Source organism: Pelodiscus sinensis, chromosome 6 (genome assembly GCF_052426305.1).
Source record: "Pelodiscus sinensis isolate ZL-2025 chromosome 6, ASM5242630v1, whole genome shotgun sequence".
In the NCBI taxonomy this organism is placed as follows: domain Eukaryota; kingdom Metazoa; phylum Chordata; order Testudines; family Trionychidae; genus Pelodiscus; species Pelodiscus sinensis.
This window is the reverse complement of record NC_143057.1, coordinates 82,831,913-82,858,925: the sequence shown is the minus strand read 5'-3', so window position 1 is coordinate 82,858,925 and position 27,013 is coordinate 82,831,913. Positions and strand designations below refer to the sequence as shown.

General features: G+C 38.4%; 1 protein-coding gene across 1 annotated transcript in view; it reads right to left on the bottom strand.

Annotated features, from left to right (window-relative positions):
* Positions 1-27,013, bottom strand: part of MCCC2 (methylcrotonyl-CoA carboxylase subunit 2) — an 85,778-nt gene that overhangs the window by 17,317 nt on the left and 41,448 nt on the right. Inside the window, exons 8-15 of the mRNA XM_075932240.2 lie at positions 20,805-20,869; positions 14,399-14,498; positions 12,568-12,663; positions 10,867-10,939; positions 10,558-10,634; positions 5,425-5,491; positions 5,039-5,195; positions 4,349-4,463 (exon numbers count right to left, since the gene is read on the bottom strand). Coding sequence (XP_075788355.2) covers positions 4,349-4,463; positions 5,039-5,195; positions 5,425-5,491; positions 10,558-10,634; positions 10,867-10,939; positions 12,568-12,663; positions 14,399-14,498; positions 20,805-20,869 — 750 coding nt within the window. The remainder of the gene's footprint in view (positions 1-4,348; positions 4,464-5,038; positions 5,196-5,424; positions 5,492-10,557; positions 10,635-10,866; positions 10,940-12,567; positions 12,664-14,398; positions 14,499-20,804; positions 20,870-27,013) is intronic.

Below are 27,013 nucleotides of genomic sequence, written 5' to 3'. Positions count from 1 at the left end.
TGTATTTGCTACTGTCAATACACAACTCTCTAAGGGTATGTCTACACTGCATTCCTCTTTCGAGAGAGGAATGAAAATGCAGATGAACAACATTGCAAATGATGTGAATTTCCCGTGCTTCACTTGCATAATCGCATCCATCCGCTTTTTTGAAATACCCTATTTCGAAAAAAGAAACGCTGTCTAGATGCAATTATTTCAAAAGAAAACCCTTCTTTCAAAATAACCATTAAACTTCATTTTTTTAGGAGTAAGGATTATTTCAAAAGAAGGGTTTTCTTTTGAAATAACCACGTCTAGACAGCATTTCCTTTTTTGAAATAGAGTATGAAATGAAGCGCAGCAAATGAAGCGCAGGAAATTCAAATCCGCGCTGCATCTGCAATTTCGTTCGTCTGCATTTGTATTCCTCTCTCGAAAGAGGAATGCAATGTAGACATACCCTAAAGCCCAACACTGCTGGAGCTCGTTGGCTGTAAAATTACGGGTAAGGATGAACCTAGCCACTTTTAGCAAAATGCACTTCTTTGGCACGGTGTTCTGAGATGACTCGGATCCTGAGCCAATAAAGCTCTTATGTGCTGGTTAACTTTAAGTATGTGATCATTTAACCCAGTGGAACTCAAGCACATGCTCGAGTGCTTTGCTGAACTAGGGTGCCTGCCTGTGTTCCCTCTAAGATGCTCAGCAGCACAGCTTTGCAGGTGATTAATCAGCCCCACCCAATCAGTCAGCTCCATGCAAGGAGCCCTGAGACTTGATTGGGTGGGGCTGATTAATCACCTGCAAAGCTGTGCTGCTGAGCATCTTAGAGGGAACATTGTTGCCTGCCCTGTTTTTTTAGCCAACTGGAAATACAAGGGAGAATGGCTTTTCTCTTTTTCTCTCATCCTGACATTCTTAATTTAAGCCCTGTGAGGCAACTACAGTATTTACCACCAAATAAATGCTAATAAATACAAAGTTCTGGTTTTTCTTGACTATAACCATAAAACATAAAATGATACCTATATCATGTCTCACCACATTTTACAAATTAACTTTAATTCAGTATTACAACATCTCTTTGTTGTATTATTTCTGTTCCATAGATTGGGGAAATTAAGGCAAAGAGAGAGGAAGGGTGAATTTCACTCTAGCCATACAGCAGCCAAGTATTCAGGCTATATGTAATCGGAATGCTAAGCAGGTGGGGAGATGAAATCCACATGTCTCATTATCTTGATCATTGTTCACAATAAAAAAACCCTCCTGAGTATGATATATTACAAGAAAATTACATTTATGCAAAATATCAGTTTAATAGATAAGAAAAATGTTCATAGCCGATGACAATGTTCATTATCAGCTTCATTATTAATATCCCATTTCTACATTTGACTCCAAGCTGTTTTGTAATACACTAAAACAGATCATTTCACATGTAATGTATTCAGTTTCCATGGCAACTACAGATAATCTCCTATTTTATATTAGTGATCAAGATGTCCTGATATATCCATAAGAAATAAAAACAGTCAGGAGTGGTGTTTTCCAATTCCTTTCCCCATGTATTAAATCAAAACAATTGCAGACTTATTTAAATACCACAAATTTCAAATTAAAATGGTGAAATCAGTCAGGTCCCCCTCAAACCTCTGAACACTTCACTTTTCCTATTAGAGGTTTCAGAAGGATGAAGTTTAGCTCCCCATAAAACTTCGCACTGCAAACGTAATTGGAAAGAGACATTTTGTGCTCTCAATATTCCTCTTCAATCTCTCACACTGGGTGAATCTCCAAATAATAAGCTGAAAATCCAGCCCTATGGCCCAAGAAGATAGAAAACCTGAACAATATTTTCTTCTTAAAGTTACTGTCTCCTAAGCCAGAGGAAACATGGGAAGTCACTACTGCACTTGCTTTATGGAAGATGAAAGCACTAGCATTTCATGAACACCACCTGCTAGTGAAGCCACCGAGCAGCATTAAGAAAAGCTGGTTACTCCTAGAGGAGTGCTGCGCTACTGTGCGTGTGCACATTTAATGAGCCTCACAGATTTCTACTTTTCCACACAGAACAAAGCTTGTCAAAATGCTGTTGCAGTCCTTCCTTTTGCACACCAGGGGGAACTGTGTCAACTGAACAAAGGTGCAACTCACAGCCAGCTAAGGAAGAGAAAGTGTATCTTCTACACAGTGCCTGTGGCCAGGTCAGGAGACAGGGGTATGTGGGGTGTTGGAGGCAGGGTCAGAATGATACAGGGACTCATAAGGGCTAGTGGGGGAGGACCAGGGTTGCCAACCGTCAGTAAATTTATGGACAGTCCATAAAAAATTAGCTGAAATTGGGCATGTCCGTAAAGTCCATACAAAAATGTAAGTGTCCATAAATTTCATAAAAGTACAATACAATTTTTAAAAAAGCAATTATTCTATAGTAATTAAATTTATTCTCTGCTGCTTCAGCCATTTTACTGCACAGCAGCGGAAAGTGGATGTTTTAGTTATTTATTTAGTTCAACAGTTGAGGTGACGTAACATGAATCACATGTTCGGATGTACGATCACAAAATGGAAAACTTCCAGGACCATGACTAACTAAATGAAAGTGAGTTAAACAGCATTTTGTTCTTGTGATGTATGAATGACAACGATTACTTTTCACTTTTGGCCATTTATGTTGTCTTAATATAGTATAAAAATTATGTCTGTAAAAAAATTTGTCTGTCTGTAAATTTTTCCCATTTTGTCTGTAAATGAAATTTCTGCGGGTTGGCAACTCTGGGGAGGACAGATGGGAGCTGGGTCTGAATGGGAATGGAGGCACAGGGCTATGGAGGGAGAAAAGGAGGTGCAGACACACATGGGATTAGGATTTGAGTAGAGAGCTACATAGGGACAAGGCATTTGGCTGGGTAGGGAACAGGCACACTTATGTACAGGGGCATATGTGCCTGACTGAATGGAACAGGCTACAGGTCTGACAAAGTCTACATGGAGAAAGCTCCTTAACAATCCCTCCCTGTTGTTTTTCCCACAAAAATCCCTGTTCCATACTTTTCCCACTCATACCCAACACCCTAAATTGACAGCCAGGCTTCTCAGCAATTTACTTTGGCCTCCCTCAGATCCTCCACTGCTCCTGACTCCCCCAAGCCTTTGCACTGCCTCTCAGAGGTCTGAGAAATACCGTTCTATAGGGTAGTTTAAATGAATTATTACTCAGAACTATGCATTAATATGTCTAGTAAAGAACCTTTTTGTAAAAAAAAAAAAAAATCTGAATCTTTTTTGTTATCTTGCTGACAGGTAATTTGAAATAAATGACCAAAGTAGTTGAAACTGGTGTGATTATATTGTTTTATTTTGACAAATAAAATGGACAGAATTGTGTAGACTTTTAAAATACTGTGCACAGGATTTTTAATTTTTCTTGCAGAATTTTTAATTGTTTAGCCCGGAATTCCACCGGGAATAAGTGTCAGATTAGTAGATTACAAAGCCAGACAGAACCATTGTGATAATCTTGTGAAAGTCTGACCATTGTGAAAGTCTGACTCCCTGTATAACTCCATAGAACTTTTCTAAAATAATCCCTCAAGTATATCTTTTAGAAAAACATCCAATCTTTATTTTAAAATTATCATTGACGAAGAACCCACCACATCCCTTGGTAAATTGTTTCAACGGTTAATTATCTTCACTATTTAAAATGTGCACCTTATTTTCAGTCTGAATTCATCTTGCTTCAATTTCCAGCCATTAGATCATATTATACCTCTCTCAACACTGAAAAGCCCGCTTTTAAATAGCTGTTCCCTTTGGAGGTACTTATAAACTGATCAAGTTAGTCTTTAATGTTCTCTTCATAAAGCTACATAGATGTAAAGAAGTCAGTCTACCACCATAAACATGTTTTATAATCCTTTAAACATTCTTGTGACTCATCTCTGGTCCCTCTAACTTCTTGAATTGTGGACACCAGAACTGGACACACATTCAAACAATGGTTGCACCAGCACTATCTACAAAGGTAAAATAACTTTTCCATCTCTACTCAAGAATCCCCTGTTTATGCATTCCAGGTTCGCTTTAGCCCATCATTGCATTGCACTGAGAGTTTGTGTTTAGCTCACTAGTCACCCTCCAATTTTTTTTACTCTCAATCTTCCAGTGTAGGATCCTCCATCCTGTAAAAATATGGTTATAGACAGTACTGTACCAGCTCAGTATGTGAACTAGCTACAATGCAAGATTAGATGAGAATGATGGTACCCATAATACAAGGGGTAGACTAAAAGTCTGTACTTTCATTTGGTAATTGCTTAGATTCAATCAGGGGTGAGCAGAAGAGAGTGAATAGTACCTGTTTCCCCTCCCTTGCTTTCTGGTCCTTAGCTACTGTGGCCAGGACAGTTGCAGCTTGTTCTCCTCCCATCACTGAGATACGAGCATTTGGCCACATATAAAGAAACCTTGGACTGAAAAATACAACATTACACTTAAAACAAAACCAGCTTTTTACCAAAGAATTAAAAATATACTGTTGAAGTGAACAGTCCTGTTACACTTATTAATAGGGTTTATTTTAAAAGTACTATTTGAATAATGTAAATACAGACTAAAGAATTAACAAAACATTTGGATGGATCCTAAAAACATAACTCATACTAACAGACCCCTGCATCTCATGGGACTTTAACACAAATAAGCACTACTTTTATGAATAAGAGTTACAAATTCTAAACCACTATGTTTACTATGGGAATCATTTCAAGCAATGGAACAATAATTTTGTTTTTTAAAAGCTAGATATTTATCTTTGTGAGAATTTCCTCCACTACCAAACTTTAAGAATAATTAAGTTATGAGCCTAACAATCTCCACGAGATCCTACAACTATGATTTACATCTGGTCACACCTACTGTGTACGCAAGATGCTTTCAAAACAGAAAAGGCACAATTTCTGTCAGAATTAAAACTAATTTTTGGATAATGGGATTTGACAGTCATATAAAATCTTTATTTCCTATTACAAATAGGAGTGATACTTACCTATATGCCCTTCCACACATGCCATAGTTTCCAGCACCATATGATCCTCCAATAATTACTGTTATTTTAGGTACACTGGCACAGGCTACAGCAGTTACCATCTTGGCTCCATCCTTTGCTATTCCTCCAGCTTCATAATCTCTACCAACCATGAAACCTAATACATGTTAAGACAAACAAGATTTTTCTGTTACTAAATACTGACTATATAAACCTCACTTAACCAAAACGAAATTATTATTAACGTTTGAAGGGAAAATGCTTAAACGTTCAAACAGGCAAGTTACTGAGCAACTGAGAGATACAAAGAACATACAAAAAGATGCTACCTCAGTGTCTGAACCTGAATGGCCAGAAACAAGAATCTATTAGTCAGGTTTACTCACCAGTTATGTTTTGCAAAAATACAATGGGAATATTTCTTTGGCAACATAATTGAATAAAATGAGTTCCCTGTGAACAGAGTAAAAGCAAACTATTAAAACATGAATGAGTGAAGCAATATTTAGTCACTGATGTTACTGTCACTCTACTTCCAAAGAAAAAATGAGTGGTCCTGTAGCACCTTAGAGACCTGCAAAAATACCTATATACATGTAATATCATGAGCTTCTGAAGAAAGAGGTTGTGCCCACAAAAACCTCATGATACTATATTGCCATAGGCTTTAAATGGGAACAAGGATAAGCCCTGCTTTAGCCCCTTTACCACAGTGGATTCACAGGGGGCAGGATCTACTTCTCTTCCCACTGCAGTCAATAGCAAAACTTCCACTGGCTTCAAGAGAAACAGGAAGCAGTGAATGATGTGTAGGTTCAGAGATAAAGTGACATAACTAATATATAAATAGCAACATGAACAGCATTAGGGAATCTCAACCATCTTGATTGGGTCAATATGCTGATAAAAATCTGACAGTGGAATTCAATAAGACTTTATAATAAAAAATGAACAGATAAAAGCCAGAGTTATAAATGAAACCTCATTTTTACTCTCCTTACAGTGAAATCTACCCCAATCCTAAGTGCCTTACCTTTCTTATTCTTCCAAACTACTGTAATATTCAATTTCTCCATCATTTCCATGGAGGAGAAAATAAATTCTGTCTTCTAATTCTCTCTCTCATTCTCGCCGACTCATTTCCTAAGGGATGACTATTTTACCTAATGAAGAAATGGTAGCAGATTCCTCTTCAATCAATTACACTCTTCTAATTATTGCCTTAGTGAATGGGTTATATGTCTGCACTAGCACTTTTGTCAATAAAACTTTTGTTATACAGAGACGTGGGGAAAAAACCCATCCTGACCTACACATGTGCTGTTACGGACCATGCAATATCGCTGGCAGATGCTTTCCGCTGGCATAGAGCAGCTATAGGGGAGACTTTGCAGTGATGCAACTGCTGTATAGAAAGCGATTAACACACTGAGGTCACTGTTGCTTGCAGTTCCAAAGAGGCAGGACTGCCCGAGGAAAGACCCCAGGATAACCTTAGCAGCAAAGGCAGTTTGGGGCAGTACTCAAGAATTTGGGAAACTACAAATCTTTTTTCTTTGTTTTACTGGCTTTGTCCATTCATCATGTTTTCTTTTGCACATTAAATCAGCTGTGCCTAAACCATCTTTGGCAAACATACCCACAGTCATGTAGCCTTTGGGAAGCTGTCCACAGGGCCAGCCTTAGGCCGATTCACCGGTGTGGGGCCCCACGCCTGAGGGGGCCCCACGCCCTGGGAAGCGACACATGCACACTGCGCCGGGAACACGGCGCATGCGCAGTGCTCCAGGAGCACAACGCTTGCGCAAGGTCCCCAGGCGCATGGTGTGCACGGCGCATACACCGTACACCCAGGGGCCACACATGCGCTGTACTTCCAGAGCACTGCGCATGTGTGGACGCACAGCGCATGCATCGTGATGTCCGGAACGCACGGGGCATGCATCGTGCCTCCAGGGCGCAACGCATGCCCCGTGCCGCCCGGGGCCCTGCGTATGTGCGGCCCCGCCCCCAGAATCGGGCACCGCGCTCTGTAGAGCCAGCCCTGGCTGTCCATCTCCACCTGTCCCACTCTAGCACTTCCAAAGACTGGATTATTGTTAGGTGGGTGATGATGGATTCAGGTACAAAAATGTGTATGCCTGTGAGTCATTGCCAAAAAATTTCCACCTATTATGTATGGTTAGTTTCATCACATGTGAAGATAAAAATGGCATTTTTTACATTCTTAGGTAAACCATAAAAAAATAACCAACAAGCTGAAATGACTTTGCTATATTTGAGGGAGGGGGAAAGCCCTTTATTCTGTAACACATATTATGTACTGTGATGATAGTAAAAATTACCCAGAAAGGACATAAAGATGTTCATAGTGATACTGAAAAATGCAAACATGACTTGAAATGAAAAGAAATACTTGGCTTTTTGGTCAATATTATAAATTACTGGCTTTTCAGTCAACATTACTTATTATTCCTTCATTTTCAAACCTTATTTAACATCTGCTGATAGAGTTGAAATTAATGACCATTTTTTCAGACTATAAACCCCTAAGAGGTGCAACATGGCAACTGAAAAAAATCCTGACCTTTTTATAATACTCAACTAACCCCTAGTTGTTAAGAAAGAAGACAAAATAGTGATAATACACACAGAAGCACTCTAAAGAGTGATCACTATGGGGAAAAGCCATTTTAAATAGGTCTGTATAGTTTTTGAACTGTTAAAAATGACAACATGAAGAAAGCGCACACTCTCAGGTTATGGCCTTTCAAAAGATAAAACATGTTCTATACCCTAAGATAAAAATAAGATAAGGGTCTCATTTATATAAAAAAAAAAAGAGCAGCGCAACAGCTCTACTAATAGTTATGTCTAAAACCAGCTTTCTATTTGCAGCTGGACTGTCAGAAATGCTCTAATACCTATAGTTAATCAGATCATCTTGAAATACAGTGTGCCTTATGGGGAAGCAGACAGTAATCCAAATTTGGAGCCATTTGAACAAATTTGGAGCCATTTCTCCCCTATGGTGTGAAAAAAAACAGCTTTTCTTAAAGCTGACATGCTCTGGCATCACACACAGCCCTCGTCTACACTAGGACTTTATTTTGAAATAGCCCCCAAAGGTTGAATTTATAAGTGGAGTGTCCACACTACCAAGTTTGTTATTAAGAAATAATGGGCTGTGGTATTAGAAATCTGTACTCCAGCTTTTCATCAGCAGTTGGGCTAATTCCAAAATAGTTGCATGGGTACAGAGTAGAGGCTGCATGGGCATTTCCCTTAACTATTTATTTCCCTAGTTTTCAAAAGTCTGAGTTATGCTGAACTTGATGTTCTGGAAAGTCATCAGTAATGGGCAACCATAATTCTGTGTTAAATAAGTATTCTGCCATTTAACAGGAGAATATGAGATGGACAGGTCTGATGACTGAAGTGGCTATCAGTTACCATCAAGATTTATAGATAATTCTGAACACTGTCTTCTATTGTTTTGAACAAGTATCCTATTTAGTGCCAAAAGACTGATAAACTGTTCATAGTGCCTGATGTATAGGGAAAAGGAGAAAAAGTACTCCCTTGCTCTCTTGCTGATAGGAAAGCTTTTGCAATACTAATCACCAGAGAATACTAAAGGTATAAAAGGGTAATGAGATCTTTACAAGCTGTAGAATACAAATGTCACCAGAAAATGGTCTTATTTATTGCAATCCTTGATGTTCAAAATATTCTTCATTAACTGCAGCTCAACTTTGTGCCTTGCTTCATTCCACCTATGAGCCAAGCAAAATCTTTTACTTTTTTGCAACTCTCTCCCAAAGACTCTTATTCCCCAAGTTTTTCTGAACTAACTTTCTCACCAGTTCTATGAGGGTTTCACCAAAACAGACAAAGTTTAGGGATGTAAGCAACTAATCGACTAGTTGACTATCTGATAAGCAAAAGCTTATCAGATACTAGTCAACTAGTTGCTCCTCCCCATACTTTGCTGCCTCTATTAGGCATCAACTAATCGAATAGTCAATGGAAATTCCATTTAATATTTGATTAGTTGATTCATCTAATTTTAACATCCCTAAGCATGTTGCATGATTACTATTGCTCACCTTCCCCCCAAAATAGAAATTTAGTTTGGCCTTGCTACTGGTTTCTTTAATGAATCCAGAATCCCATATTTAAGTTAGATAGAACTTGGCCAATAACTAATCTTCTCATCTAAAGAGCTTCTCTGTTCCCTGAGCCTTGTGTAAAAGCAATTTAATATCCAGAACATTGTGCTGGAGTAATATTTTTGTTTTTTTTTAAAGGAGCAAAAATACATTGCACTGAAGTTGTAAAGAAGATTTAAGGATTTATATTATATATTTATTTTATTAGTTAGATTATTTCAGGAGTTACCAAAAAGAAGTATGAAAAGCAAACCTATTGTAAACCAATAAATTGGATATCCCAGTAAGGAGAAATAAGGTACAATAGAAATCTGGACTGGGAATGCGTTTTAACCAGTCACTAGAAAAATTATGATTTACTGTACCACTTCATTTTAAAGATTTAATCTAAAAAAATGTTTTAAAGCATTTGTATTGACTTTCCTGTAACAGCTGAAGGTTTTAGAATGTATTACTTCAGCTGTGTCTAGGGTTGCCAGACGGTTGAACCAAAAATACCAAACATGCCGCCGCCGCCGCCACCCACCCGCCAAAAAAAACAACACCAGGGAAAAAATTTTGTTAAGGAAAAAAAATGGGGAGGGAAGGACCAAAATTATTGAGAAAAAAAAAATTAAATAATAAAACAGCATGGCCCCTTTCAGAGTGAGTGCAGAGTTAGAATAGGGATAGGAACAGGGGAGCAGTTGAGCACTAAGACTCAGTGAAGGCATGGCTTCCCCTTGGTCTGTAGGCTTTTTGCCGGTGGCCATTTTGTGTTCTTGTTCAAGCCAGAACTTAGCTTCCCTGCAGAACCAGGTAAGCATGGAGGCCAGGGACGGGGCGGGCACTGGGGTGTCAGGGCCCCAGGGGAGGGAGGGGGTGCGAGGCCAGGAGCTGGGCCCAGGTGCTAGGGTTGCCAGGTGTTTGGTATTTTTGCCTCCTGGCCAGGAAAAAAAATGAGAAAATACCGGACATCTCAGGTGTCCAGTATTTTCTGAAATGTTTATAACCGGACAGGAGGTAAAAATACCGTACTGTCCAGGTCAATACTGGACACCTGGCAACCCTAGCTGTGTCATATCCATATAGCTTTGATTTTTCTTCTTCTAACTATACTTTCCTCTTGAAATGTCCTGAAACAGTTACGGAAACACCGTCTTTTATAAAATAAAGTCAATTACTTTCAAATTCTATCACAGAATTTTGGTCATTCATGTTCACATCAGCTATCCAGATAGACAAGTCCTTCAGTTATCACTATAAAAGACCATTTTTTCCTCATGGAAATTCTGGTTCAATAGTTGTGTTCTCAGCAACATTATTCAATTCAAATTTAAAAAGATGCTCAACAGCAATTAAACTTGCCTTCTTTGCTGACTCAGAGAATAAGACTCCGTTGTTTCCAATAATTCCTACCGGGTAACCAAATATTCTAGCAAATCCTGAACAGGGAAATAAAGAAAAATAACAAAAAGTTAAGAATTTTTATCTATATCTATTTCACTATAAAAATGCACAGCTAATAGTGTTTTCTTGATATAATGATTTTCTTTAGGAAAGTAAAACCTTTATTATTAAATAACTTTAAAGCTCAGCACAATGGGTGACCCAAACAAAATGTAAAACTGGGAGAAATATTTACAGAATAATTAAAAAAAAAAACATTTTAAATACCTGTGATTAACGTATCTCCATATAAGGCTTTGAATTCATCAAATTTACTTCCATCTACAATTCTAGCAATGACCTTAAAGGAGAGAAAAAAATTAGGTTTCCCTCATTATAGTTTGCACTAAAATTTGTTTAAAAAGACAGAGTGCATTCTGACATTTAACTTGTTATCCAATTTTTTTTAAACTCATTTCATTTAGCACGTGAGGCGCATTCTCATTTATGTATTTATTTTGATGGCAAGCAAAAGTTAGTCTGGTGGGAAAATAACTCATTTCCCTTTAAGTTACACTTTATCTCTATTTTCATGAAACGAGGGTATATTTTAAAGGATATTTAAATATTGAGATTATTAAGTCCCAAATTTTATCTATCTTCAAAACTGAATCTTTTTAAGCAAGTTCGTCTCTTTTCTCCCATGTCCAATAGAAAATGTGTTTTTTCCAAGCATATTAACTACATATGGACACACTCACTATACATTTCAAAGACTGAAAAGCTACACATGCATTTGCCATTATTTGTATAGGTACATGCATATAAAGCTTTGCTTGTGTTTCACGTCTTACAACAATGGATGATAGGTTTTTAAATTACTAAAATTCAGCTTTGTGATATGCTTTTGAGTGTCATCAGCAAGATACAGAGCAAAAGAAATTTTAACTTTAAATAATAGGAAACTGGAGTACAGGCAGTTCCCGGGTTACATGGATCTGACTTACATCGGATCCCTACTTACAAACGGGGTGAGGCAACCCCGCACTCGCTGCTTCCCCCCAGCAGACCAGGGAGACGTGAAGCTAGCGCTCCTTCCCCCACCCCAGCAGACCAGGGAGACGCGGAGCGGCTTTTCTCAGCAGACACCTCAGCTTGAGAATAAAGGACTGAGGGAAGTGAGGTGTGGGAGAATAAAACTGAGCTCTGGAGAAATGTTTGGCTAGAGTTTCCCCTACAATATGTACCAGTTCCGACTTACATACAAATTCAACTTAAGAACAAACCTACAGTCCCTATTGTGTACGTAACCCGGGGACTGCCTGTATTAAATTACTTCAGTGTTCCTGTAATGAAAAAACAGCCTGATGGCACCTTAGAGACTAACAGATTTATTAGGGCATAAGTTTTTGTGGGTAATACCCACTTAATCAGATGAATTGGAGTAGAGTTTACAGAGGTGCGCATGTGCGTGTGTGTATGTACAACAAAAGAAAGAGGGTACTTGTGTAAATGCAACGTGAGAGCCCTTTGTGTGGCTGACAGAACTGAACTATTTCTGTTATGTTTGACGCTTCCATAATCCTTAAATCAGGAAAGAATTTCTTATATTTAGTGCCACAAAATTATCAGAAAAAGAAAGCTAAAATACTGTATCCAAGCAGCAGCCAGGTAGTGTAGAGGATCTGCAAACATATCAGTTAACTGTAGTCTTTGCAACCTTTAAAATATTAGTAAACCTAACCTTTGTTAATGCTTTTTCTTAAGAAATAAAAAAGTTACATTTTTAACAATGTATTGACATTTTACTAGGCTTAGCAAACAAGAACATCTAAAACATTAGAAGATTCTATAATACTAAAAGATTCATCAAGCCTAATAGCTGTATTTTGAAAACAAATGGTGAGAAGTAAATGAAGCCTACTCCCTACAAGAAAACCGAGTGCCAAAAGTACTTTGTGTATTTTGCAACTTCATTTTTATTCCTACCTCTTTGACATCAAAGTTTCTTTTAAGCTGATCCCCAACAATTCCATATAATTCATCAGCAGGATAAATAGGCTCCTCTGGAGGTTCTACAGTCACCTGTAGCAATTGAATAAAGTTATTAAAATGATAAATTATCTCACATCAGAAATAACCAAAACAGCTTAATGAATTTCCCAACCACACACACTATCCACATACCTAACTTTTCACCACTCATGCTCAAATTATTCTATTTGCTTCCTGCCTCAATTTGTATCAGCTCCTTATACTGAAGCGTCTGAACAGAATTACTCCTCACCTTCTCTCTGTACTTAGATCCTACATCTGCACATCTCACCTCTGCCCATTGACAATTCCCCCCACTTTTCCAAAAACTTTTACAGCTTTCTCTCGTTTGCATATCTGCACCCTGTCAATCTAGATGCCAGAGCAGTTGACACATCATAAACAGATATTTTTTCCAAATCATTATTTATGTTTACATATCCTCTCCACCTTCAGCCAGTGTACTCTCTCTTCAATCTGATTCTCCAAAAATCAATTTAAGCCAATTCCTTACTACAAGTTGAACCTCTCTAGTCCAGCACCCTCGGGACCTGACTGGGTCCAAACTAGGCATATTAATTATGTTTAATCAACTAATTGACTAGTCGATGGAATTTTCATCAACTAGTCGATTAGTCAATAAGCGGGGGAGCTGCAGTGGGGTTAGCGCCTAGCCCTGGGAACTAACTGCACTGCAGCTCTGCCTTTTAAATATATTAAGAGCCTGTAAAGCTCAGCGGGAGGGACCCAGCGCGAGCTAGGAATTAGCTGTTCCGGATTATGCCAGGTCCCCCCTGCTGCGCTTCTGCTTTTTAAATGTATTAAGAGCCAGTAACTTCTTAATATATTTTAAAAATAGAGGCACAGTGTCTGAGACTTGCCCCTGGTCCCTGCTACCCCTTTCCCTCCTCTGCCCCCCACAGAGACAGTATTGGGGAGAACCGGCTTTTAAGCTGGCTCCCCCCAACACTGGTTCTTGCTCCCCACCCCGCCCCTCACCCCCCGCTGCCTCTGATAGAGGCAGCAAAGGGGTTGAGAAGTGACTAGTAAAGGGATCAGTCGACTATCCGATAAGCTTATACTTATGCTTATCGGATACACGACTAGTTGCTTACATCCATAGTCAATTTTCCGGACCACAGGAAGTCAATATTGTCTAGCAGTATTACCAACACTTCCACTGCTTACTGGGCTGTTGGAGGACATTTATGGGGTAAATTAGAGTTAAATAACCCAGATTCAAGGAGATACTTCAGCATGTGCCTGACAGTAAGCATAAGCAGTCCCACTGAAATCAACGGGACTGACTCCTCATATGCTTAAAATTAAGTATGTTGAAGAATTGGGCCTATCTTAGACTATAGATCTGAAACATGGACCTCCAAATACCGATTTACTCCTGCATATAGTCCCATCAGTTTCACTGGGACTACATGCAGGAGCACATATACTTACAAGATTACACCTTTTGATAAAATCATGTATTTTTCAATGTCCAAAATGTATTTAATGTCAGACACATCAATGCACTACATAAATAATAAGGAAAAACCAAATAAACAAGATGGGTGAGATCTTTTATTTAGAGTTAACACAGCTCTTCTGCAGCTCCGTGTTCCTCAAAACTTCTCTCAGCAACAGAAGTTGGTCTAATAAAAGATATTAACTCACCCACCATGTCTCTCTAATAATGTGGGACCAACATGGCTACAACAGAGCAAAAACAAAAAACCTTATACATTTTAACTTAGAAAATACATTATATTAAGAAAAATCATATACTTACATCTAATTTCTTTTGGTAATTTAAACTCCGCACAACTTTCCTAGCTAGATGAAGTGCATGATTGTCATCCAAAGCATAGTGATCAGTTACACCAGACTTTCTGCATAGATGTAAAAAAAGTATATAGGTATACACACCACACATACACACAAAAACTGATAAAATGAGAGCTTTTCATAGAAGCACAGAACACTAGAACTGGAAGGGGCCTCGAGAGATCATCGAGTCCAGTCCTCTGCCCTCACAGCAGGATCCAGTACCATCTAGACCAGTGATCACCAACCAGTAGATCGGGTGTCTACTGGTAGATCTTGGAGCCTCTGACAGGTGATCCTGACTGGTTTGGCCAGGAAGCTATCAAGCGCTGGCACTTCAGTTGCCTCTCCACTCATTGTAATGGTGCTTCTGCCCTCTGGCTTTACAGCTGCCCCCCTGGGAGCCTCCTGCTTGCTGAGCAGGGTACGGGAGGAAGAAGATGGGAGATGCTGATGTCAGGGTGTCCCTCCCCCCCCATTTCTGTATCCTATCACCACACAGGGAAAAGGGGGATCGAGGGGGCTTGGCAATGCAAATCTCTGTCACTCTCACACACTGTGTGTGTCCCTGTCATTCTCACAAACACACACTGCCCTTCACTCATCTCCTGACCCAACATATATGTGGTGAATTGTTGTTACTTCTTTTATTACTTGCAAAGTGTCGATTTTTGGTTTTTGACTGGTCTATGCATTTCATAATTTTCATTTCTCTCTTATGCTTAAATTTAATTCTTTGGGTAGTGAGTTCTAAAATGCCTAACCTGTCGTGGCTGGAGTAATTATCACTGTGGTAATTGCTGCTCCTGGACGTGGATGGCACGTCCCTGCAGATCCTGAGAGAGGCAGAGAAGGGGGTCTCCACATGCTGTCCTTGCCTGCAGACACCACTTCTGCAGCTCCTATTAATCAGTATCTAGATTTTGCAGCAGGGAAGCCCAGCATCAGAATGGGGATTTTACTGTGATAGGCTAGCAAAGAAGATGCAAACTCAGGTAGCAGGTTCCACCAACATTGCCAGAATGTATCCCGGCTGGGGCAGCACAGCTACATCTAGGAACACTGAGGAGAGACTGCTGGCCAGTAGAAACTGTGGGCTCAGTGCCATGTAAACAAGGGGCAGCACATATCACCATGGAGCCATTGCTGTACATGCCAGCTGCTTTCAGGAGTGGTGCAGGGCATGGGCAGGAGTAAGCCTGACTTAACCCCACTGCTTCACCACCCAGAAGCCGTTAAAAAGGTTGGAGACCACTGATCTAGACCATCCCTGATAGATGTCTATCTAACCTGCTCTTAAATATCTCCAGAGATGGAGATTCCACAATTTCCCTAGGCAACTTATTCCAGTGATGGAGATTCCACAACCTCCCTAGGCAACTTAGTCCAGTGTTCAACCACGCTGACAGTTAGGAAGTTTTTTCTAATGTCCAACTCCCTTTCTGCAGTTTAAGCCCATTGCTTCTTGTCCTATCCTCAGGGGCCAAAGAGAACAATTTTTCTCCCTTCTCCTTGTGATACCTTTTTAGATACCTGAAAACCACTATTATGTCCCCTCTCGGCCTTCTCCTTTCCAAACTAAACAAGCCCAATTCTTTCAGTCTTCCTTCATAGGTCATGTTCTCTAGATCTTTAATCATTCTTGTTGCTCTTCTCTGGACCTTCTCCAATATCTTCATATTTTTCATGAAACGTGGTGCCCAGAAGTGAACACAATACTCCAGTTGAGGCCTAATCAGTACAGAGTAGAGCAGAAGAATGACTTCTCGTGCCTTGCTCACAACACTCCCATTAATGCATCCCAGAATCGTGTTTGGTTTTTTTGCAGCAGTGTCACACTGTTGGCTCATATTTAGCTTGTGGTCCACTATGACCCCTAGATCTCTTTCTGCAGTACTCCTTACTAGACAGTCACTCCCCATTCTGTATGTGTGAAATGGATTGTTCCTTCCTAAGTAGAGTACTTTGCATTTGTCCTTATTAAACTTCATTCTATTTACCTCAGACCATTTGTCCAGATCATTTTGAATTCTGACCCTATCCTCCAAAGCACTTGCAACCCGTCCCAGCTTGGTATCATCTACAAACTTAATAAGAGTACTTTCCATGCCAATATCTAAATCATTGATGAAGATATTGAACAGAACCAGTTGCAAAACAAACCCCTGCGGAAGCCCACTTCTAAAGCCCTTCCAGCAGGATTGTGAACCATTAATACCTACTCTCTGCGAATAGTTATCCAGCCAGTTATGTACCCACCTTATAGTAGCCCCATCTAAATGGTATTTGCGTAGTTTATTGATAAGAATGTCATGCGAGACTGTATCAAATATCTTACTAAAGTCTAGCTATACCACATCCACTGCTTCTCCCTTATCCACAAGACTCGTTATCCTATCAAAGAAAGCTATCAGATTGGTTTGACATGATTTGTTCTTTACAAATCCATGTTGGCTGTTACTTATCTTCCAGGTGTTTGCAGATGAATTCCTTAATTACTTGCTCCATTATCATTAACCAGAAGTTAAACTGACTGGTCTGTAGTTTCCTGGGTTGTTCTTATTTCTCTTTTTATAGATGGGCACTATATTTGCTCTTTTCCAGTCTTCTGAAATCTCTCTTGTCTTCCATGATTTTTCAAAAATGATAGCTAAAGTCTCAGATACCTGCTCTATCAGCTCTTCGAGTATTCTAGGATGCATTTCATCAGGCTTGCAGACATCTCGCTTTCCTAAGTGATTTTTAACTTGTTCTTTTATTTTATCTTTTAAACCTACCCCATTCCCACTAGTATTCACGATGTTAGGCATTCCTTCATCATCAGACTTCTTGGTGAAGACCGAAACAAAGAAGTCATTAAGCATCTCTGCCATTTCACTGAGCAATGGGCCTGCCCTGTCCTTGGTCTTCCTCTTGCTTCCAATATATGTATAGAAACTTTTCTTGTTTACCTTTATGTCTGTAGCTAGTTTGAACTTGTTTTGTGCCTTTGCCTTTCTAATCTTGCCCCTGGATACCTGCATTGTTTGCTTATATTCATCCTTTGTAATTTGACCTAGTTTCCACTTTTTATATGACTCCTTTTTGATTTTTAGATCATGCAAGATCTCCCGGTTAAGCCAAGGCAGTCTTTTGCCATACTTCCTATCTGTCCTACGCAGCGGAATAGCTTGCTTTTGGGCCCTTAATAATGTGCCTTTGAAAAATTGGCAACTCTCTTCAGTTGTTTTTCCCCTTAGTCTTGCTTCCCATGGGACCTTACCTACCAGCTCTCTGAGCTTACCAAAATCTGCCTTCCTGAAATCATTGTCTCTATTTTGCTGTTCTCCCTTTTACCATTCCTTAGAATCATTAACTCTATTTCATGATCACTTTCACCAAAGCTGCCTTCCATTTTCCGATTCTCAACCAGTTTCTCAAGATTTGGCCAACACTTGGCCAAGATTTTAAAAATCAGATGCCTTAAATAAGCTCACATTGCTATATTTCATGCACAGAGTTTCCATTTTTTTAACTTCTGTAAAGAGACCACAAAGTCCGTAAATGTCCTATTTGCATCACTCTTTTCTTGTAAATTTTTACACTATCCAGTAGTTTCTCACATGGGTTTAAAATAAAAAGTGTTTCAGTATTTAAAATAAAATCTATTTTGAGCAGTCTAACTTATGAGTAAGTGAACAATAAAAGCAAATATGTGTTGAAGAATGAAATATATAAGAAAACAATTTTCAGTACTAAACTTTTAAAGTATAAGTTGAAAGAGTGAATGAAAATAATGTAAATCATGGGGGGAAATATGAAAGGAATTTTAAAATATCATTAACAGTTTTAACAATAGTACTTCAATCACCAGTAAATGGAAGTTCAAAAGGAGCTATTTATTCACTGTATAATAGAGCAGTGTTTCTGAAAGTGGTCCATGGACCCACCCAGAGAAAACTGGTGCTAAGCCACTCCAGTTTGTTTACTTACCTACCCGGCTCCCATTGGCTGCAGAGCCAGTCAGTAAACAAACACGAGTGGCCCAGTAGCAGATCTCTGAGTGTGGGTCTGCAGACCACTTTGAGAAACACTGTAATATAGGAATGCTTAAATTTTGCATTTCTTTTCCCACTCTGAGAAGATGAAAGTATATAGTTATTTCAATTTTGACAGCAGTCTCTCTGAAAATGTTCCTTTTATTACTGGTCATTTTGATTTAGTATACATAAACTACAGTTAACCATAAAAGGAACAATCCTAGAAGATACAAAGATGTATGACCTTTTTCATGATTCAATAATCTAACATGACACACAGCATGCATGATAGAAATGTACCTATAATATGCAATATGCATGTTATTACATTTGATGTTTATTTTTATCAAGTTTTTTTTAAAATTTTTATATAATGAAAAACAAAACTTGATTCCCACATGATACCTATATTGTCATACTTACAATAATAGAATGAGTCTGTCCTATAAGTTCTTATAATACTAGCAATTCAATATCTCAAAAACGCCAAAATAAAAAATAACAAGTCTTAAACAACAACAAAATCTTGACTAGACAATGGTAAAGTATTACGAGTAAAACAGAAAACTACATAGACTGGGAATCTGAGGCCAAACATGGTATCTAGAGTTTTCTTAGTTCTTGCAAAGGGACACCACTTTCAATACTATTTCTACTACTGTCAGTGAACGGGGGCTATGGGCATTATATGCCCCAGCACATTATGCAACTGCATATTCTTCACTCCACTTTTATGCAGAAGAGGCAGAAAACAAGAAAGCTGAAATCATGGATTTATTCAAAAGAGCAGCTTCGAGGGTGTGTCATACAGTCATTAGAGATTCAGGCCCATCTCCTTACACCTTCTTCATCTATTCTACAGAGATAATTGATGTTGATAATTATGACCCTAAGGCATGTCAAAATTCTGAAGTGACTTCTGAATTAAGAAAGAAAGATTAAATGATGTTCAGTATAGTTTTAGTGTTAAGTGCATTTTTAGTGATCTGGGTCTACGTCATGCACTGGTCCAAAGTAACATGTCATTGCATAAGACAACCTACTATATAGAAAACTTTACCTGTGTACACCAAGAAACCAAACACTTTGCAGTGCAGTACTACTACTGGATTGGTGGGTACCAGTATTTATTTTTTATTTTTTTAAATTGTATTGTATTCTAGTTCTTTGAAAACTGGTATTCCATTGGTGAAGTATAACTCTCAGTTAATCATATTATTTGATTAACCTGCAATCCCCGACCCCTATTTTCTCAACATGCCAGATAACAGAACTTTTACTTATGTAGATAGATTAATCTGCTACAGAAAATCTTTTGACCAGCTCATTTTTAGCTCTATTAAAAGCAAAAGGGTAAACGACTAGAAAATGTGGCTAGACTTTACAAAAACTAGACAAGCCACTTACAATGCTCACATCACTTCCTTACAAAAGAAAAAGAACAATATACTATCTAAAATCCTACATGCCATAAGGTACTACAACTCTAGTACCCTCAATGCATCTAACAACATTGTTAATCTGTCCAACCAGACACTTAGCATGGCAGAAGAGTCTGTCCTATATTGGCAACTGTCTTTCTGCCCCATCACTCTCACACACAATACAGAAACCTACTCCCACAACAAATCCTGTTGCCAACTCTGTCCACATTTCTAAACAAACACCATCACAGGACCTAACCATATAAGCCACAACATCAGGCGCTCATATAACTGCACATCCTCAAATGTGATATATGCCATTAGATGCCAGGAATGTGTCTCTGCCATGTATACTGGCTAAAATTGACAATTTCCATGACAAAGGATAAATGGACCCAAATCAGGCATCACAAGTGATGAACCTATAGGCAGGGAAACATTTTAACCTGCTGGGTCACTCAATCATGGATTTTAAAGTAGCCATTCTTCTACAAAGGAATTTTGATACCCAATTAGAGAGAATCTGCAGAACTGGAATTCATCTACAGATGTGATATCGTTACCCTTGACTTGAACAAAGGCATTAACTGGTTGGTGCATTATAAAGCCAATTTCTCTTGCTGTTAACATCTGCATTTCCACATCAAAAGCTATGTATGGAACACATCCAGCCCACTTAATTAGTCTCATTAACATGGCCCTACATAGACAGGTACTTCTTATGCTGTTTTATATATATATATATATATATATATATATATATATATATATATATATATATATATAGGTTTCCGTTATTTCCACTCCAATTCATCTGATGAAATGGGTTTTGCCCATGAAAATTCATGATTTTATATATTTTGGATAGTCACTACAGTGTCACAGGACTATTCATTGTTTTAAATTGTAGTAGGTTTCTTTTATTTACCGGCAGTGAAGATCAGCCCCTCCAAGATCCTCTGCTGATACTGTCTCACCAGTTGCTGCTTTAACCTACAGTATAGAAATAACAGAATCAGGATAAGAGTTTGCACATTTACCTCATATAAATGGTTAGGGAAGTCTAAAATAAAACAAATTTCTCTCAAAATGTTTCTTCACTCATTAGACTCAGTCATGTTTCTGTAATACTTCCCCCTTGTAGTAGTATTTAAGATGATCTTTTTAAAATTATTCAGATTTCATGGAATTCATACCTTCACTATTCAGCATTTATACTTAAGTTCTCTATCCAAAAAGCTGTTTCCTATACTAATGTATATGTGTTATCTGACCATTATTTTTTAGACTAAGACCTTGCATAGGAACATAAGAACGGCCATACAGAGTCAGACCAAAGGTCCATCTAGCCCAGTATCCTGTCTGCCGACAGTGGCCAATACCAGATGCCCCAAAGGGAGGGATCACAACAGGAAATCCTCATGTGATCCCTCCCATCTCCCATTTCCAGAGAAGTAGAGGCTAGGGATACCAATCCTACTCATCCTGGCTACTAGCCATTGATGGACCTAATCTCCATGAATCGACCTAGCTCTTTTTTGACCCCATTAAAGTTCTAGTCTTACCGCATCCTCTGGCAAGGAGTTCCACAGGTTGACTGTGTGCTGAGTGAAGAAAAACTTTCTTTTGTTTGTTTTAAACCTGCTGCCTATTAATTTCATTTGGTGATCCCCAGTTCATATATTGTGGGAATAAGTAAATAACTTTTCCTTATTCACTCTTTCCATACCAGTCATGATTTCATAGACCTGGTATGGAAAAAGTGAATATGGAAAAGTTATATACCTCCCACATGCCTCAGCAATAGGATTATTAGTATAAACTATTTTGAATCTAGATAGAATATTCTGCTCTCTTTCACAAAGCTAATAAATTAATGTCACAAAAACAGCCATACTTGGTCAGAACAAAGGTCCATCTAGCTCTGTATTCTGTCTTCTAACAGTAGCCAATGCCTGGTGCCCCAGAGGGAATGAAGACTAGGTAATCATCACATGATACATCATCTGTCACCCATTCTCACCCCTGACAAACAGAGGCTAGGACACCCAACTCTGCTCATCCTGGCAAATAGTCATTGATAGACTTATCCTCCATGAATTTATTTAGCTCTTTTTGAACCCTATTCAAGTCCTGGCATTCACAACATCCTCAGCCAGTGAGTTTCACAGACAAACTGTGCATTGTGTGAAGAAATACTTTTTTCTTTGTTTTAAACTTGTTACCTTTTAATTTCATTTGGTGATTCCTTGTTCTTGTGTCATGGGAATGAGTAAATAACATTTCCTTATATACTTCCTCCATACCAGTCTTGATTTTTTGGATCTCTATCATGTCTCCACCTCGCAGTCTCTTTCCAAGTTGTAAAGCCCCAGTCTCATTAATCTCTCTTAATATGGCAGCCAATCCAAATCCCCTACTTTGTATTGCTCTTTTCTGAATCTTTTTCAATTCGAATGTATCTTTTTGATATGAAGTTACCACATGTGCATACAGTATTCAAAATGTGGGCATACCATGGATTTATATAGACACAATTTGATATTTCCTATCTTGTTATATATCCTTTTTCTAATGATTCCCCACATTGTTTGCTTTTTTACTGCTGCAGCACATTGAATGGATGTTTTCAGAGAACTATCCACAATGATTCCAAGATTTCTCTCTTACGTGGTAACAGCTAATTTTGACTCCATCATTTTATGTGTGCTGCTGGAATTATGTTTTCCAGCATACATTATTTTGCATTTATCACCATTACATTTCTTCTGTCATTTTGCTGACCACCACATTTTGTGAGATCCTTTTGAAGCTCTTTGCAGTCTGTTGTGGATGGAACTATCTTCAGCAATTTTTGCTAATTTTCCTGCAAATTTTGCTACCTCACTAACGACCCCTTTTTCCAGACAATTTGAATATGTTGAACAGGACTGGGCCCAGTACAGACGCACAGGACAGCAATAGTTACCTCTCCATTCTGAAAACTATTTATTCCTACCCTTTGTTTCCTATCTTTAATCAGTAATGAATCCATGAGAGGACCCTCCCTCTTATCCCATGACAACTTACTTTACGTAAGAGCCTTTGGTAAGGGACCTTGTCAAAAGCTTTCTGGAAATCTAGATATACTATAGCCACTATGTTCCCTTTGTTTTCATGCTTGCTGACCACTCAGAGAATTCCAGTAGATTGGTGAAGCATGATTTCTCTTTACAAAAGCCATGTTGATGCTTCCCAGAAAATTTTGTTCATCTATGTGTCTGACAATTCTGTTCTTTACTATAGTTTCAACTAATTTGTCTGGTACTAAAGTTATACTTATGGCTTATAATTGCCAGGATTACTGCTGGAGTATGGATGTAAAATTTCAATTTATCAACTAATCGAGTAGTTGATGGAATTTCCATCAAATACCCAATTAGTCAATGGGGGTGGGCACTCACTATCCTGCTGCACTTCTCCCTTTGAAATATACAAGAGCCGACCGCGAGCAGCTCTTGTACATTTCAAAGAGAAAGGCGCAGCAAGAGGGATGCACCTCTGCCACCTCTGCCGCCCACAGAGATGGTGCTGAGAGGAACCAGCTTTTAAGCTGACTCCCCCAACATCAGCTCCTGCTCCCCGCACTTTGCTGCCTCTTTCTAATAGAGGCAGCAAGGGGGGAGGGAAGTGACTAGCTGAGTGACTACTCAACTATCCAATAAGCTTATGCGTATCGAGTAGTTGACTAGTCAAGTCGTTGCTTATATCCCTACTCTGGAGTCCTTTTTAAAAATTGGTGTCATGTGTCATATTAGCTATTTTGCAGTCATTTGGTACAGAAGCTGATTTAAAGGACAGGTTAAAAAGCCACAGTTAGTAATGCTGCAATTTCACATTTGAGTTCCTTCAGAACTCTTGAGTGAATGTCATCTAGTCCTGATGACTTACTACTGTTTAGTCTATCGTTTTGTTCTAAAGCCTACTCTAAAGACACCTCAATCTGGGACAGTTCTTCTGATTTATCACCCAAAAAGAATGGCTCACATTTGAGAATCTCCTTCATGTCCTCTGCCTGCCAGAAAAATCGATGCAAAGAATTAATTTAGTTTCTCAGCTACAGACTTATAGTCCTTGAGTGTTCCTTTAGCATCTTGATCATCCCGCGGCCCCACTGGTTATTTAGCAGGCTTTCTGCTTCTGATGTACTTTAATATTTTTTTTTGCTATTAATTTTTGAGTTTTTGGCCAGCTGTTCTTCAAATTCTTTCTTGGCCTTCCTAATTATATTTTCACACTTCATTTGCCAGAATTTATGCATCTTTCTATTTTCCTCACTAGCATTTAACTTTCACTTTTTTAAACAATGGCTTTTTGTTTCTCACTGCTTTTTTTTTTTTTTTTTTTTTAAACTTTGTTGTTCAGCCACTGTGGCACATTTTTAGTTCTCTTACTATTGTTTAAAAAATTTGGATATATACTTAAGTTGAGCCTCTGTTATACTGTCTTTAAAAAGTTTCCATGCAGCTTGCAGGAATTTCATTTTTGGGATGTGTACCAGGAGCCTGTGTGCATTTTCACTATTGCTTCTGAAGACTGACAGTTTACTGTCGTGATTACAAACATGTATTTCACCAACTTTTAAATGTCATCTACAAAACAACAAAATAAGTTTGTGATTTTGCACGTCTTTATGTTGACAGTAGACTGACAAATTTGGAGAAGGGATATTAGTTCATTTCTACCACGCTTTTCTTAAAAGATGGTATGGATGATTGGAGAAGCAGGAGATTTATAACATCAGTAAAAATATGCAAATGATCCCTGATTGTGTGGAATGGGAAGTTATGTTATGTTTATAAAGAACTGAGAAAATAGTAGCTAGGGGAAAAGCTTTCTTGTTAAATATTCAACAGTTCCATCCCAACTTTTATGGGCCAACAAAGCTCCCCAATCACATCTCTCAATCATCAAAGAAATCCTCCAGCAAACAGAGGGAAGATGAGACTTGACTTCCTGGTATATCCATGATAAAACAAGACACAAGCCTTTAAAAAAATTCAAAAACTTTGAAAAAAATTCAAAATCCTCAAGTTCTTTATACACCATAAAACAACGATGGTTGCAATCCATTTTATACTTAGGCTATGTCTACGCTGCCAGTTTTGCTGGCTTCCATAAATTATGCAAATCAAGCCCGGTTTGCCAGCAGTGAGTATGCAAATGAGGCACTGGTTGGCATATTGTTGTGCCTCGTTTGCATAATTTATGCAAACCATTTTTGTGCAAAGCGTTTTTGTGGAAAAAAAAGTAGTGTGGACTTTTTTTTTGGCGCAAAAACCCCATTTTGCGCAAGATCCGGGAGTGGCATAAGGATCTTATGGAAAATGGGGGGTTTTGAGCCCTCAAAAAAGTCCACACTACTTTTTTTTCCCTCTGCAAAAACCCTTTGCACAAAAACAGTGTGCATAAATTATGCAAATGAGGCATGTGATATGCGAATGTGTGCCTCATTTGCATACTCACTGCCAGCAAAACTGGCAGTGTAGATGTAGCCTAAAAGTTCACTGTCTACAGACACACACACACACACACTCATTTTTATGCTGTTTTTATTGCTATTTCAGCTCCTACTCTAGTATATTTAGTTTGATTTCTAAGCAGACAGAAGCACTCATCAAAATCTCTATGAACTTTCACAATAATTATGATAAAATTAAGGCCAATAAAAATCTTTTAAAAACACCCAAAACACAGGCTGCCAAACAATGTGGGACCACTAATGTAAAAAAACAAGACAAGCCTCTAATTTCACTGTGCACCTATAATTAAGCCCCCCCCCCATCCAAAAAAAGAAACACATAAAGCATTTACTGGGTACCTAATTATGTCTATATGTGTATTCCAGACCCAAAGGCTAACAGATTCAGCTAAATTCAATGGGAGCTGCTGGATGCTCCTATGTTTTAAAAGGCCACGTTTTTAGATGGGTACATAAAGATTTAATAGGCTATCTTGGAGACCCATTTTTCAAATTCTTGATATTAGGATCTTGTAACATATCACATAAAACAAAAAAATATGGGAAAGCTAGTTTAATATTACAACAGTACTTTTCATAAAACTTATCTGTTACATATCAACTGAGGGCTCATAAGATCTTTACTCTGAGCATTGGTTGAGGACCATTTCTCAGAAAGAGCCCTCTAAAACAATACCTTGCAGAGCTAAAAAACACTTTTAAAAAGTGCCATTCAACTGCAACCATTTGCAACAATGTGTTACGATAAAATGTAGGGCTTTCCTAGATAAATACACGGTTTCTTTTCAAACTACTAAGTAAGTGAGTAATAACCAGAAGAAAATCCTCAACCTAATAAAATTATTCAAGGAAGAGTCTACTGTCTGACACGGAGGCTTCTCAAATGAAAATTCATTGGGATAAGACAGAATTTTCTCTTCAGTCTCCTGTTTGTCAAACAGTCTTCATGAGAGGATACTGAAACAAATAGATCATTCCTAGAGGAAGAGGACGGATTCAATTTACCTATGCAAGACAGAAGTATCCTTAAGGATTACTGTGGTACCCTTAACATTCTCGTCTTTTAGTGCATCGATGAGGATGCTGAATTTACAGTATTTGAACAAATCTAGATAGAAGGCTCTTTACCAGCCTGACAGCTCTCTTCATAAGATGTGAGACCTCTCTCCCACAAAATCACTATCTTTTCACAAGTGCATAGTAATGTGAATAGTTAGACCGGAGGTTTTGGCTACTGTATGTATCTTCATTCTCCTTAAGGCTTTTTTCGTGTCTAAATGAAGAATACTTTAGGCTCTTCCTGAATGTTTGGATTCATCGAGAAGGATAATACTGCCACTTCCTATTACATGAGGAAGATTGTGATGATATGCCCCTATATTTTATGGAAATATGTTTTTGAATATGGATATGCATAACTCAAATCTGCTTTATGCAAAATAGGGCAAGTAACCTACCATTCAAGAGCCTGTGATCTCCTGAATGTGTATATTCTATTTATGTGAATGTATCATTCTTGCACATGAAGTTAGAAATATTAAGTAGAAACCCGGTTTATTAATCTAGGTCTTCTAGTGAAAGCTATTAATGGTACTTATGGAACTTAATGGTCCAGT